A 15,386-nucleotide genomic window follows, 5' to 3' on the forward strand; every position below is an offset into this window, starting at 1 on the left:
CATCTTACTGTCTTTTAATGTCCTGAACTCTTGTTAAACAAACCTTTTTTTTTTAAAGGCCACCGGTGAGAACCAGCAGAAAGAGATAATATACAGGCGACGTGATTTCAGTGTGTTTAGTTTAATGAGGAAAATAAACACAGTAGTAGTGCAACCCTCCAGTAATAAACTTTACATACGGTCAAAGACTAGATCATGATCAGTCCCTGTGAAGAGTGACAAGAGAACAACCACAGAGGAAACAAACCCAGAATGTGAAATGAAATCAGGTGTTCTACCATCAGCACCATTATCGTGTGAAACCCTTGCGTGAAATAAAAGAGCGGCAAATATGCAATGCGATCACGAGTGCACTATTGTGATTAGCGAGTACAAGACAAACACGACCGAACGTACAGCGCTTTGAGACGTCTTACCTTCAGTGTGTTGACACATAATTACTTTTATACCTGCCAAAAGTCCAAACTTAACATGCACACTTGCACATTCATACACTCGATAAATAGTCAAAGAATTAGAAATCTAAAGGAGACACACACACACACACACACATCAACACACAACAGCAGAGCTTGCTCCTGACCAAGGATATGTGACATTGAGACTATGAGATGTGTCAGCCTGTTTTTTTTTTTTTCTTCTTCCCATGACTTCTAGTCATGAACGGCAAATGGATCAATGTTAGCTTATAAAACCCACGTTTGTTTTTCCGGGTCAGGTCGCTCCAATAAAACAGACAGATGGCCTCGCGGTCTCACAGGAAGACAAACTCGTCACTGTTTTGTCTGTTGTTAACTCGAGCTGCCTTGCCAGGGGGCAGGATGTGTGGCGCGGGGCCAGTGTGGTTGCTGCTGTGCGCCTCGAGGCCATAGTCGTGACTCTCGCCCTCCACGAAAGTGAAGATGGGGTACCTCTCTGTTGACGATGACAGGGCCTGACGAGAAAACAAAACATCGGTCAAGTGTCATTTGGAGACAAAGGTTACGTGCGCAGAAGTATTTCCTCAAATAGTGGCCCCAGGTATATTTGAGTAAATAAAGTAAAACACACATTTTCTTCCCTCAGGAAAAAAAAAAGATCAGGTCAGAGCGCTTCACGGAAACCAGTTGAGCGTTCTTCTGTGTGTAAGGTAGCATCTGCAAATTTACAACCTTCAGACAAGATGCATTGCTCAAGGCGCTTTCTGTTGAAAATAAATGTTGCTCTAGAAGCTTCCACTTAGGCAAATTCTATCTGACAGGCGTATAAATGGCAGCTGCACCAATTTGGACCAAAAGGGCTGCAGATCAACTTCAAACTTACCAAACTGACAGCAGAACATAAAGACTCAAAGTCTTTCTTGTTCCTGGCATAAAAGCCGATGGTGCAGCTGGGATCCATTCGAGTGAAGGGCATCTTTTTGGGAGAACTACAGTGGAAGGACTAGATAAAGAAATGAAGGGAGGGAGGGAAGATCAACCACAGTCCACGATTAAACATGTTATCTTTAACGGTCACACTTTGAACAAGTGTGAAAGTCACATTGGTTGCAGTTGGATGAGATCAGAAGAGAGGAAATCCAAATCCAGACAGCTTGAAAGCAGTGTGACGCTGCAAAACTGACCTCAAGTGGAAAGTTGACTTGAGTGACGTCCACCACTGGTTGGCAGTAGTGAGGGTCCAAATATAGCAGCTGCTCATCTGGCAAATGGCGAGAAAGGACACACGTCATCGCCGTGCATACTGGTGACATCTCAAGAGAATTGTTTTTTTTTTAAATGTTTCCTGGAGTATATTGATAACAATGCCACCCATAAATCTATTTTGTAAACAGGACAACAGGAAGAAGCAGTGTTACCTTGGAAACCAACAAAGTAGAGAGAGTGCTTTGGTTTGCCTCCAATGATTCCAATACAACATTCCAGCTTTAGGATGTTCTGGATAAAAAAATAGTTTGAATGTAAAACTGTTCAAAGACTTCCCGCCATAAGAGGTTAACATAAAGAACGCCACCTTGACACATTCAATGTAAGACGGGTTGAGGGCCTCCCCGCCCAGGCGGACAGGCACCAGGATGATGACTGACTTCCAGGTTTGGTTGTCCGAGTCTGGGGGACTGTGGCCGAGTGGCGGCTCACACAGATGCGCTACGTCCTCCTTGTACACTACAACCAAACACTAACTTGATAAGGGAAAGGATGTGCATCACATACCACATGAGATTGAAGTGGCAAGTGTCACCTGTACAATCCTGAGCAACATACACAGCCAGGTTGTGTAGAACAGTTGTATTAGCCACAGCTTTCCTAAAAAAAATAATAATAAAAAAAATATATATATTGGAATCCAAATTTCTGAACAGTTCCATGGAGCAGCTGAGCCTTACCGCAGTATGTGTGCCACAATGGACGGGCCGTACCAATCCCCGGCCTTCTTTCCCGAACTCCTCCCTATTGCCACCAGCTGGTGCACCCCAAAAGGTGTCGGCGGTTGATCCCCGAACCAGGTGAGCAGTTTCTGATGGACGGGCTCAGCTTGTCGATCCCGTGGAGACTCGAACTTTTTCTTCTGACTACTCTTGGGCGTCGGATCCCTTTGCGGCGTCTTCTCAGGGGTGCCGGACCCTCGCGGGGAGCCGAAAGACGGGATGGGCACCCCGGCGACGCGCACCGGCGAGTTTATTCGCAACACTTCAAAGTCCACGTCTGTTAACTGCTGAGCATCTGGCCAAGTCCAGTCTAGGCAACACAAATAGTTTTCAATTTTTCACTTTGAAGAGCAGATGCTGGTCAAAACATTTGGTACACCAGGACATCTAATGAAATCCAATATTCCGTCTTTAAAACAATAAGGATGCTGAGTGAGCTTTCAAATGAGCTCTCACGAGATGGCGCAAGTGTACCTAATGTTGTGGCCGGTGAGCCAAATTGATGGAGAGCCAAACCTTGGGGCATGAGATGGACCAGCAGGCCCTGAGCCAGCAGCATCTGGCCGCTGCGCAGCATGCAGCCCCAGCCGCAGTCGGTGGTCCAGCTGGAGCCCTCCAACTGGGGGAACTCCCGTCTGTAGGTCAGCCACAGCCGGGACACAAAAGCCAGGCGGAAACGCTCCACCTGGTCTGAAACACACAGGGGTGAAGAGGGAACAAGGTGGTGAGAGTGTTTGTGGTGTGATGGCCATGTGGCCATGTTTATCACAAAAGCAGAAGCAAGTTTTCCCGTTTTTGGTCTGATGAGATGCTCAGACTTCTCAGTGATGCTACTTTTGAAGTGAAAGAACATTTTGGTCTATGTCTATTCTCCTTTTATATCTTACTCATTCAATCGGTTCAGAAATAAATTGATTCATCAACAGCTAATCTACCAAATTAATAGTTACTTCTGATAATCAATTAATCATTTAGAGACCTTGAATCAAAATGAAACATTGGCTTATGTAATTCGGAATTCCCTCAAACGTTTTCTGCGAATCACAGAGATGTCCCAATTACATTTTATTTACACCCAAGTTGAGTCATGTGCTGTATGCTTGTAGGCTTCCCGTTAAATCAAGACAACCCTAAATTGTCCGTTTGTGTGAATGTGAAAGATTGTTTGTCTTTATGTGCCATGCGATTGGCTGGTGACCAGTCACGCCTCTGGCTCAAAGTCAGATGGGATAGCTAACTTGAATGTATCGTTGTATGGTTTGGACATTCCACGTGTTCCCCTGCGACCCTAAACAGGATAAGCCGTGTGGAAAATGGATGGATGGATGATTGACGCAGGTTACCTTCACTGTTGAGCAGATAGGCGTGTCCAAGGACAGTGACCGGTGAGATCTTATTGAAGGAGGTCTTTGATTTCACAGTCCAACCTAAACCCAATCAATCAGCAAATTTAACACTATTCTTCATCAAGGATGTCTCATAAGGACATAAATTGTCTTTAGATCAGATGAAATTTTCCACAAACCATATTTCACGTTGTTCCATGCTGACATTAATTTGGCTTTAAGTTTATCTATCTCCTCGGGCTCTCCACTTGCTTCTTTGCTTGGATCCGGACTCTGCGGAGGTCTGAGTCCAAAGCCACCCTGCTGAGCCGGAGCCTGCGGCCTTCGGCTCTCCGTTAACTCATTGAGCATCACGCCACCAGTGTACTGCACCGCGTTGGGGGAAACGGAGTTCATGACCCGCGGCGGTCAGAGTTGGACTCTGGAGCGCCTCATTGCAACACAGAAGAACTAAGGACGGGACAGAAGATGAAGAAAATGAGAGGGAGCGTTAACGTTTGACTCTTTGGAACATTAAGGCACACCACATTTAAGGGTGTCACTGTAAATAAACTAATTTGCATGGTCCAATACTGTTCAGCCAGTGAAGTTGTGGTTACAACTTTTTCATATATATATATATTTTTTTAAATTAAATGAAAAGTGACAACTTTATTCTCAGCGAAGCTCATTGATAATAATGAAGAGGTTTTTGAAGAGCCCAACAGGAATTTGTCTGCCAACAGTTACAAGTATTTATTAAGAGACTTTTGTGCCAGTAAACTAAACTGTTAGTGAGTTATGAATTAATAACAAATAGCTTTATAGCTTTGAGCAGGTACAATAGAGCAATTGAGACGCGGGGTTTTATTACTCACTTATGTAAGATTATTATTGTTGTCTGCGCTATTATGATCACTTCCAGGAAAAAGTATGAATGGGTGCAGCGTCGACAGTTTCAATGCACACTTACGTCATCTGTCTACGACAATATTGCACCACAATAAGGGCTTACAGTAAAGTGAATTCCCCAATAAGGAACATCAAATGGAGAGCGACTATTTGAAGAAACCACGAGACTGTCATTTGACTGCAGACGCAACTGTTTCCCGCTAATCTGCAAATGCGCAATTTTTGACTATTTCACAACAAACATGGATACAACAACGAAATTTAAACAGAAATAATCCAGCCAGGCAATTACGACATCAGGTGACTCTTATTTAAATATTTGCACATTGAACATGGCAATAACCAAACACATTGTTATACACTGCATAGCTAGGTCCTTGGAACTTACTCTATTTAGATGTACATACCTGTTAGACTGCTCGATCAGTAGGCTCATTTTGGTGATTCCCTTTCTTGCTTATTGACTCTTTCAGTGCTGTTTATTTCGTTGCATTATTAGCTTGAAAAAGCTAGCCGATATTAGCATGATTTCCAGCCGGCGGCGGAAGCGAGCTCGGGGTCAAGCCCGACACACCGTAACCCTTCCTCCAAAAGAAAACTACACATAATTTAGATGATAATTCGAATATGTCTACTGTAAACACAACTGACTTTACAGCCAGAAGTGCAAAAAAAAAAAAAAAAAAAGTGTCGATGGGAGGAGAAGATGTTCTTCAGTGGGAAACTTCCTGATGGCTCGCCTAGACGCAATGCGATTGGTTGACACAGGTCTATGTGGAAGGTGATTGGTGGAATGTCATACTCGTTTCCGATTGGTCCACGGGATAAATGCGGAACAGTTGTGACAGCAAATTTGTATCTAAATAAATAAACATCTAAAGGTTAAATAAAACTGAACTTTACTTCAAAAATTAGACTAAATTAAAAAAAATAAAAAGTCAATGTAATATGCGCATTTAGAATATTTCATTCCGTGATACTTGTACGGGACCCTATTTTGAGAAGTCAATGTAACATGCGCATTTAGAATATAGTTTTAGCATTTATAATATCCATATACAATGTGTTTGTTTTACCAGTGTTTTACTGTAAATAAGTGAATAAATTATATGAAATCTTCCCACAATAGGGACAAATGGAAGTGGAAAAACTTATTTTCTTTTTAAAGTCAATGATAATTATCAGCACAGCATTTAAAAACGCCACACAACAAAATTACAAATTCGGGAACAACTCTCCACATTTTATTCCACTGACTGCACTTCAGGTGTCTATCACAAACAAAAATTAAAGTCAAGGTACAAATAATTACATGATCAGTGAACAGATAAAAGTGGAATGTTTTCAATAAATCATTAAACTAAAAAAAAATATTTTTTTACCTCAGATTAACACACATACAAATGCCCCCCTCCCCCAAATAAAGTGCATTCAAATAACTCAGCAGTCTCAAACGTGTAACACTAGTGTAAACACTACTGTGTTGTAAAAGGCCAGAAAATGGTAACAATAGCAGTAAAATATTACAATTAGTTAATGAACCTAAGGAGGGCCTCAAATGATGTCAATACATAACAGAATCCCATCCTGACCTGTACAGCAAATTTAATAGAATCGTTTGCCCATTACTGCCAAGAAAAATTGAGCACACAAATACAGAAAACTTAAGAAACAAAGATGTGATTTTTTTTTTTTTTTACAATCCTGCTAACATATGTAAATGCATATTAAGTAAACCAGGTTGCAGCTACCAACGTCTGTCCTACACCACATTAAGGTCCTTCGTTTTGTTTGGGTTGCAGTGAGTTATTGCACATTTCAGTGACTCAAGTTGGATCCACTGGGGGGCAGTACAGTACCATTAAATAACAAACTGCATAAAGTCCACGCTGTACTGCATTTTTAACTTTTTTTTTTTTAAACCAGTGGGAGTAACAATAGAACTGCAGTATATGTTGATCACAAAATTAATCATCCGATCAAAATCAATTAATGCCTTAAAAAAGACAAAATCTTCTGTATAATGGCCCGGTGATGTGTAACCTTCACGTGACTTTGGTTTTCGGATGTACGTAACTGTAGTCGTTTGGAAGATAACATTAAAGATTTTAAAAGTCGAACATTTGAATGTTTGATCTATTCAAGTGTTTTCACCTTTTCAAATTAAACTGGTAAACAATGCACTTAAACAACTGAAGTGAGCTCATGTCGTCCTACTGTCTGTCACGTGCAGTTTGCATAATGTACACTGTCTAACTACTGTTATGAATTACATGGAGATGAATGTGATCATTTTTTCTGATTGACATTAAACACTATATAGCAATATTTCGGCTACCTTACACCACTATATCTTTTATTTTTTTATATAGAACCCTATTACAAAGTATTTAATATATATGTATAGCCCACCCTTTGCTATTGAGCCCTTTTTACAAAAGTGTTTCTTTCGGCTATTTCCACAACTTCCCCCCAGTTTAGGCTCAAATCAACGTTTTCTTTTTGTGTGTGCATGTGCTCGTGTATTTTTGTATTAAGGAAGGGTGCACAAATACCGGGCCAGTTGTTCCTTACTTACCCCTTGCTTCTAAATACATCCTGCATGTCATCCTTTCATACCACACTGCTTTAAAGCATTTTTTTTTTGTGGGGGGGGGGGGCTTATCTTCAGTTGTTATGATTATTTTCACGAGTATTAGGGCTACACTGAGAAGACACAAATAGTAACATTAGGAGTAGTGATGTTGCCAGAATAAAGCGATGGGAATATTCAAATTTGATCTCAAATGCTTGGAGCATTTGTTCCCCGTGTTGCCCGAATAGTTTTATATAATTATGCAAATTAACAACTGTCTGGAGGACCAATGTCATTGATTGTAAATACATTGAGTGCACGAGAAAGCATACTACCACTAACCCCCCCCCCCCCCCGCCCTCTCCCTCAAACTGAGCCACTTCTGTCATGCTGTGCTTGATGACCAACCTTTTCACCCCCCTCCACCCAAACTGTGCTAAATTCTTTCAGGCTTCAGCACATCCCTTGGCAAAATGACAAACTCTACCCAGGGGCAAGGCCAGAAATTTGGTATATAACAGCAATTGGGCGCCCTTATTGTTTTATTTCCCGTGGTGTGTCATTTCTGAGCACCATGTGTACCGACCGCTTGGCTCTCCGTCAGGCAAACACATTTCATCGAGCTCTGGATTAAAATTGCAGCAATATCAGCTGCTGACCTGCTTGCCTCCCGTGGCAATGTGCATGTGTGTGAAGGCTTCAATCATAGTGGAGGCAGAAGGGCTTCGGTGGCCCTCCTGTGTGGAGGAGATAAGCGCTGAGCCTGAGCTGTCAGCACCGGAACCACCAATAACAGACCCTCGCTCACGCTTGCACGCACACACATGCGAGATGTGGCACCCTCTGACAGCGCCATCCGCTGGGCCAAAATAAACAGCTGCGTGGAGCCCAATCATCTCATCCCCGTGTGTCGTCTGATGCGAACATTCCAGCGTGACTGTGCGGCGATTGACGACAAAACCCAGTCGCTGAATTTGGTCTTCACAGTTTTGATGACTAAAGCACTTTTCCACCTTCTTATACCTACTTTACATGTACAGTACATACCAAAGGACATGCATCCACGTGGACTCACACATAAAGACATCTGATAAAGTGTTCCACAATACATTAAGAATCTTCTTATTAAAATAATCCAAAGTTAATGCACCTTTACAGTGGATTTTTTCCTCATTGAAGGTAGAACCAGTCAATGATTGGAATCAATAAATAAGATTTGATAAGCTCTAAAATTGGAATGTACAAGGTTTTAAGTGCTCGACATTGTTCCTCCCGTGAAGGCATTTTAGTTTGTGGTTTAGGGATCACATTTTGGTTGGGCTGCCTTCTCTTGGGATGAACTTGCGGGGCTTTGCGTCACCGCGGCCACGAGCCCCCGACCACCTCCCGCAGGGTCACATCTCGCAGCTGTGGCCGCTTGCTTGTCGTCCACCGTCTTGCTCTGCTGCTCTTTGCTTCTGGAGCCCTCCTGGGAGCCCAGCTTGATTGGGCCCAGCACGTTTTTGGCCACGGTAGTCAGCTGGCTGACGAAACTCGTCTTGTCACCGGGGGAGACTGGCCGCGACTTACACAGCGAGGGTCCGCAGAGGGAGGGGGTGACCGCGGTGGGGGAGGGCGACGGAGAGGGAGAATGCTCCTCGAGAACCTCCAGGCGACATTTGTCCTCCCAGTCCAGGGTTCCCCGATAGCAGTTGACTTGCCCCAGACCCTGTCGGACTTTTGCCAGACTCAGTTGTGGCCCGTGCGGGGGGACTGCGGGGGCAAGGATCCGAGCGGGCAGTTTGGGGCTCTTGGAGCTCAGGTCTGAAGTTCTTGAGTCAGTGCTCTCAGCTTTTCTCAAGCTGTCCCCCATACCTGAGGGTTTAAAGGCTTTCCGCAAAGCGAGTGGACTACCCATCAGTGTAGCGTTGATGATTTTGTCAGGAGTGGCGGAGGAGTTTTTCCGTAAACAAGGACCGTTATTAGTGTCTCCCTCCTGCTTGGTTTCCCTTCCACTTCCTACAAGGTGCTCTTGAGATGATTTACAACCAAATAGTATACTTTTGGCTGCCTTGAGGTCGAGTTGTTTGGGAGTTGGGCGCTGGGTGACCTTCTCGGACCCTTTGTGCCCTTCTGGACCTTCTTCTCTTTTGGCAGAGTTGCTCGTAGCGGCCGTTGTTGTTTCTCCACTTGGTCTTGAACTCAAAGGCTCTGTGTGATGTCTTCTTGTCAAGGATGTCTGGAGTGCTGCCGCTTCAACTCGGCTCAATCGCTCCTGGACCGACTCGCTCCCGGTCTCCCTCTCTCGCTCCCTTCCCCGCTCCTTCTCTTCCCTCTCTCTGCTAGCCAGCAACGTCTCCCTGCTAAGCGGCGACTCTTGCCTTCCTAATCTCCTCACAGGCTTCAGGACACGAGTCTCCGAGCTTGGGGAAGACGAGGAACACGGCAGGGGTGGAGGATTAGGTGGCAAACTCTCCCCATCTGTCTCCAGCAGACTCTGGAGTCCCAATTCAGACAGGAAGGCGTCCTTGCGGTATTCGGAGTGCTGCACTTCGAGGCTGTGCTTCCTCAACGGACCCCCGAGTCCTCCCGTTGTACTGGACTGGGTTAAAGGCGAGCCGAGCTTCTCTGCTGACTGCACGCGTTTCAGAAGGGGCGAGCGTGGCGGCTCCGCGCTCTTCGGCCTGGGACGGACCACCGGGGGGGACGAGTGGAGCTTGACAGGGAAGGACTGAGTGGTGTTGGAACTTCCCACAGTATGGCCCGGTAAAGGAGGGGGTGAGGACTGGGTTGGGGATGGGGTGTGGGCCAGCGGGGATAAGGGGATGTTGCCAGCGGACTTGCAACGGGCAGAGCGGTACTGACGGTGGAGTTTGGGGGAGAGGCCATGAAGGGAACTGGGCCGCATGTGCTGAGAGGGAGCGGGGGAGTTTGGAGTGCTTGAGGCTGGAGAGCTGCTTTGAGATGAAGCGCCTAAAAAGTTGAGGTTCGGTTTCAATGCAAACATTTGAGAATAGCAAATGGGGTTCACTAATATTATCAAATAACGTACCCAGGTATGATGGCTCAGCGGAGGAACGGTACCCCTGAGTCGGGGAGCGGGCAGAGAGGCTGTGGGTCGGCGAGCCGGGAAGACTCTCGCTGGAGGACAGCGAGCGATTCAAAGAGGATAAACTGCGGCTGGTGTGGAGCAGATTGGACTGCTTCGTGATCTTGCGGAACAGCGAGCTTCGTTTCTTACTGCGCCACGTAAAAACAGAATAAAATATATTCAGTGAGGAGCACGTCAGGGCTTGCGGCAATGATGCGGGAGCTCATACCTGTCTTGACCGTCCTTGCCAATGGTCCTCTTGTGTCTCCGGGCCATCTTGCACTTATAACTGGCCTTGCGGGCTGGACCCACTTTAATGGAGGTGTTCTCAAACGGCGTGGTTGTCACTGTCACCTTATTGCCGCTCTATGAGAGCCAATAAATGATTAATGCAAATGAAATGAACCAAATGCAGTCATTAATATTACATGCATTATAAACACAAGCACGTTCAGCAGATATAATAACGCTAATCCTATGCAAACTCATTTATTCCTACCTTGAGGATGAGCTCAACCACCTCAGTGTGGACCAGACCATGGACCGGCTCACCGTTCACATGAGTGATGAGGTCGCCTGCACACAGACCAGCTTCCTGGGCTGGACCACCTTCCTCCACATGCTGACAACACGGAATTAGGAATAAGGAATCGGCAGTTTCTAAAATAAATCTAATGAATTAATATCTTAGGCAGGGAGTCAGTGCTGGACTGAGACAGTTTTGATTTATGCAAGAAGTGACCGCAAGTTTTCCTACCCAGACTATGTGATGCACGCTGTAGATATCGCTGTCTCCAATGTAGACCCTGATGGCCCTGAGGGTGAAGCCGTATTTCTTTCCAGAGCGATGGATGGTGATGGGTGAGCGGAGTACGTTAACAGTCGGGAAGAAGTCTCGACTGGGCGACGAGTCGCGAGATGAGGGATTGGAGGAGAAGGAGTGGGGGGACATGGGGCTAGCCAACGGAGAGAAGCCACCATGCTGCTCCACTGGAAAGAGACAGAGAGTAAGAGTCACTCTGTTAAGTTAGCTGTTTTTAATAAAATAAAAACATTAAAAAAATTAATAATATATATATAATAATAAAAAAATAAAATTAAAATAAACACATAGTTGTTGGGTGGAAGACAAATAAATGCCTCCATCAAATAGACACTAGCTTTTCCCCCATCATTCTTACCAGATGGTATGATGACAGATAGAGCTGTAGCCGAGGCAGATTTGATGACCTTGTTTCCAGCTCTGGAGTTACGTTTCTCCCCATCGCCAGACAAATGCGGGTGACGCGCCCTCCTGAGGACCAGGTCATTGGTGGCCCGGGCCCCCAGGGGGTCATACAGAGGCGTCATCACATCGCGACCGATTGTTGTGGGAGGAGCTGGGCCCAACGTGTTAACGCTCACAACTCCTGGCGTCTCTCCTTGCTTGGGTGATTTGTCTGTAAAAAAAAAAAAAAAATCACATTGGAAGTAGTGCAAAATGTGCTCACAAGTCGGTCATGAAGTCATTCGAGCACGCACCGGCTCCGTTGATTTCTTTCAAACTGCTCCTCGACTCCATGTGGTGTATGGATGGAACACCGGTCCCATCCAGGGAAGTTCCCCGGACCCTGATGGGGGTCGGCCTGGACACAAAGTCTGATTCTCCCTCGATGGGGGAGGCGAAACGATGCGTGTCCATCAGCGCTGAGAATCGTCGCCGTGCGCCCAATGGCGGACTGGCGTCACCGTCCATGTAGAGCGACTCTGAGCAGGAGAGGCGCTTCCTGTACACAACACCATGAAACAATCATGTAACGGATTTAGTTTTCTTAACTGGGACATGATTTTAGCTCATATAAAATACTAAAAACTAATTTATGATTTCTGGGTGGAGTATTAAAGTCACGCTGTATTAAACACAAAAATTGTTGAGAGCTTGCAGTTTGATGACCCTAGAGGGAAAAATTAAATAAGGTCCATGTTAACATGGAAAACACCACGCAATCAAGGAAACCATATTCAACTAAATTAAATACTGCATGACAGTGACTGGCGGTCAGGTCATCCCGCTCGGTAATATTCAGATTCCAATCGCTCGTAATAATTTAGAAAAGAATGTATAACAAAAAAAAAAAAAAAGACCCGGATTTTTCTCCAATATATGAGCCAAGTGAGAAATGACTCATAACTGGAGAGATGGAATCAGATACCTGGCGTATAAAAAATGAAAATCCAATATGTACCTTATCGATGAGCTCAATCTTGCTTGAATTCAGAATGTATGAATGATTCATTTCATTTGAATGATTTTTGCTTGAAGGACTAAAATAGAGTTATGGGATATAATTGCAAGCTGGTTGTGTTACGTGTGCTCCTCATCTCATTTCTAATGGATCAAACCAGCAGGTAGCTGTGGCATAGATATAGCGACACTGCGGAATTATGTTTAATAACTCCCAAGATCAGCTTGCATTTTTCATGTCGTCAGGCTAAAAATGGAAACCCTGCGGCGGTGCGAAGTCGCATTAGCTTTTCTGTTCGACACCGTTGTGACAGACGAGGGGCGAAGGAGCAACGACTGAAGTGTGACTGATGCACTTGTAGTTCTGTGTATGAAATCTACCTGCAATCATATCTTTTTTAAAATGGCTAAAACGTTTTTTAATGACGCAATCAGGCAGATTTGGGTCGTTCAACACATCCCAGAAAAGAAAGGACTAGTTCGTGATGTTAGAGATGCTGAAAGTGGCCATGTTGACTTACATCTCAGGAGATCCAGTCCTCCAACTCTTGTCTCGCATGCTGAAGCTTCCCAGGCTCTCTCTCTTGGTCACCTTGTCCTCCCTTGAGCTCTTGTGCTCCCGACGGGACCCGGAGGTGGACGTTTTCTGCTCCAGTTGAGAGAGATGCTCCATGCTGCTGTACACCTTCAACAGACATACGAACACACGGTCAACACCTTTTTGGATTATAACGTCCATGTTCTCGGCGGGTCCGTGGTTTGAGCTTCTTGTTTGAACTACTGGGTCATTTACAATGTAAAAATAAACATCAACAACACCTGAAGATTAAGACGAATAAAGCCAGTGGGCCTCAAGCGACCAAACATTTATGCAGCTTCATTACCTGTCACAGAAACGCATGTGGGGGAGGACAAGAAGAAGTAGCGCTGAATCAAGACAAACTGGAAGGGACTTCATCTGTTCACCATGGTAACAAGACTCAGCAGCTAAGTAATGTCGGCAGCCGGAATATATTTCAGGCATATTTCATCAGCGTATAAGGAGGCCGCTCACGTTTTCATTTGGCCTTTCTGGGGTGCTATTAGGTCAACTGCTCCACTTAGTTGGATTTCTTAAGAATATTTGTGTTCCTGTTCTCATTTGACCATGCCGATGGGCTGACATGGTCAAGGTGGCCCGGCTACGGAGGGAACAATCTCAGAGAGATAAATAGGAGAGGCTGACAGGAGCTTCCCGACCTTGCTGAATCGAGGGGAGCAGGAGGAAAACTGTCTGATCTCCACCGGCTCGTCATCGTTGGTGTCGTCCCCGTCGTACGTGTTGATGTGGTGGTAACGATCGGAGCGTGCTGGCAGAGGTAGTAAAAAAAATATATGAGGTGTCACTTGAACGTGTGACAGAATCACTGCACGTCCTAATAGAGACGTAGCGTACTATCAAAGTAGCTGGTGTCCTCCTCCGACTCCAGGTGAGGGACAAACTCGGCTTTCTGTCGCAGCAGACTGTTCCAGTCGAGCTCCGTGAAGAATGGGTGCTCCTTCACTTCAAACGCTCCACCTAGCACATACAACTTCTGTGAGTAAATGTGCTTTTAGAAAATGGGTTAGGGTGGAAAAGCTGGCAGCAGAGTTAGCACCTGTGCCCAGCCTCACGAGGGGGTTGGTCTGCAGCAGGGCGGAGATGAGGGCTTGTGCTTCCTCAGGTAAGGCATCATCACCATCAGGCCAAACCATATTATCTGATGGAACCACAATGAACGTGCACAACAGATATACTCTGTATTAAACACAAATATAAAAGTTAAAAAGGTCCATGCACCAGGTGGATCCATCCATCCATCCATCCATCCATCCATCCATCCATCCATCCATCCATCCATCCATCCATCCATCCATCCATCCATCCATCCACCCAAACCCACCCAACCCATCCATCCATCCACCCAACCCATCCATCCATCCATCCATCCATCCAACCCATCCATCCATCCATCCATCCATCCATCCATCCATCCATCCATCCATCCATCCATCCATCCATCCATCCATCCATCCATCCATCCATCCATCCATCCATCCATCCATCCATCCATCCATCCATCCATCCATCCATCCATCCATCCATCCATCCATCCATCCAATCAATCCTCACCAGTGATGACCTGCCCAAACAGCTCCTCAGGAGTGTCTCCAAAGAAAGGCACACAGCCCACAAGGAACTCGTAGAGGATGATGCCCATCGCCCACCAATCCACCGGCTTTCCGTAGCCCTGACGGAGAATCACCTCCGGAGCGATGTACTCTGGAGTCCCGCACACCTGAGGGCCGAAGAAGGCGGTAAAAAAGATGGAGGAACAACTGAAAAAAAAGAAATCAACGGGTCGTCTGAGTACGAAATCGGTCTTGTTAAATTGCTGTGCGGAAGGCAAAACAGAGTTGCCAGAGGGACTCATGCATCACACTGACTGATTACGACTCGTATCATTTGTAAAGAGCATAAACAATAGCTATAATGGGATTGCCACAAAGATGGAAAGCCTCATGCTCCACTGGTTTAGGCAGCATGATTTTGTGAAGATGAACGACTTTGGGGTAGGACTCGGCAGGGTGGTGGGATGCACGACTGCAAAAGATGGAATGATTCTTTGATTGCCGTTTGCCCGTGCATCAATCAAACCTCCTGATTTGGACTCATTTCATCTCATTGTCCTGCTCATGAAGGAGACCTGGAGAAAAGTACCTGCTTATCCAGGAACTCTCTGGCGTCTTTCTCAATGTGTCCTTCGTATAGATTGGTGGTGAGGCTCATCAGGCCCATTTTGGACAAGCCAAAGTCGGTCAGCTTGATGTGGCCCATGGAGGTGATTAATAGA

The 15,386-nt window shown here is 45.5% G+C and overlaps 2 protein-coding genes across 5 annotated transcripts in view; both read right to left on the reverse strand.

The window, feature by feature from the left end:
- Positions 1–102: 102 nt before the first annotated feature.
- atg4da (autophagy related 4D, cysteine peptidase a) lies at positions 103–5,368 on the reverse strand. The gene is made up of 11 exons (XM_049721096.2): positions 5,052–5,368; positions 3,933–4,203; positions 3,751–3,834; positions 2,924–3,097; positions 2,366–2,717; positions 2,221–2,285; positions 1,993–2,144; positions 1,838–1,916; positions 1,604–1,680; positions 1,303–1,422; positions 103–934 (listed from the first exon to the last, which is right to left on the reverse strand). The coding sequence occupies exons 2-11, from the start codon at positions 4,147–4,149 to the stop codon at positions 755–757; spliced, it is 1,500 nt and encodes a 499-aa protein (XP_049577053.1). The 5' UTR covers positions 4,150–4,203; positions 5,052–5,368; the 3' UTR covers positions 103–754.
- A 498-nt stretch (positions 5,369–5,866) lies between these two features.
- Positions 5,867–15,386, reverse strand: part of LOC125969208 (microtubule-associated serine/threonine-protein kinase 1) — a 36,352-nt gene continuing 26,832 nt past the window's right edge. For all 4 annotated transcript variants that reach the window (XM_049721050.2, XM_049721048.2, XM_049721049.2 and 1 more), the window contains 13 exons: positions 15,254–15,386; positions 14,666–14,831; positions 14,151–14,252; positions 13,949–14,071; positions 13,753–13,862; positions 13,035–13,198; positions 11,811–12,055; positions 11,471–11,728; positions 11,047–11,279; positions 10,789–10,911; positions 10,519–10,655; positions 10,251–10,438; positions 5,867–10,171 (listed from right to left, as the gene is read on the reverse strand). In XM_049721050.2, the coding sequence (XP_049577007.1) occupies positions 8,517–10,171; positions 10,251–10,438; positions 10,519–10,655; positions 10,789–10,911; positions 11,047–11,279; positions 11,471–11,728; positions 11,811–12,055; positions 13,035–13,198; positions 13,753–13,862; positions 13,949–14,071; positions 14,151–14,252; positions 14,666–14,831; positions 15,254–15,386 (3,637 nt within the window). In that variant the 3' untranslated portion in view covers positions 5,867–8,516. The remainder of the gene's footprint in view (positions 10,172–10,250; positions 10,439–10,518; positions 10,656–10,788; positions 10,912–11,046; positions 11,280–11,470; positions 11,729–11,810; positions 12,056–13,034; positions 13,199–13,752; positions 13,863–13,948; positions 14,072–14,150; positions 14,253–14,665; positions 14,832–15,253) is intronic.

This window comes from Syngnathus scovelli, chromosome 5, assembly GCF_024217435.2.
Source record: "Syngnathus scovelli strain Florida chromosome 5, RoL_Ssco_1.2, whole genome shotgun sequence".
Taxonomy (NCBI): domain Eukaryota; kingdom Metazoa; phylum Chordata; class Actinopteri; order Syngnathiformes; family Syngnathidae; genus Syngnathus; species Syngnathus scovelli.

Bases quoted from the DNA above. Each gene is read 5' to 3' on its own strand.
- atg4da (XM_049721096.2), bottom strand. From the start codon at position 4,149: ATGAACTCCGTTTCCCCCAACGCGGTGCAGTACACTGGTGGCGTGATG. The intron at 1,917-1,992 runs GTGGCGTTCTTT...TTTTTTATCCAG, and splicing joins CTTACATTGAATGTGTCAAG to AACATCCTAAAGCTGGAATG. The intron at 935-1,302 runs GTAAGTTTGAAG...TTTTCTCGTCAG, and splicing joins TATGTTCTGCTGTCAGTTTG to GCCCTGTCATCGTCAACAGA.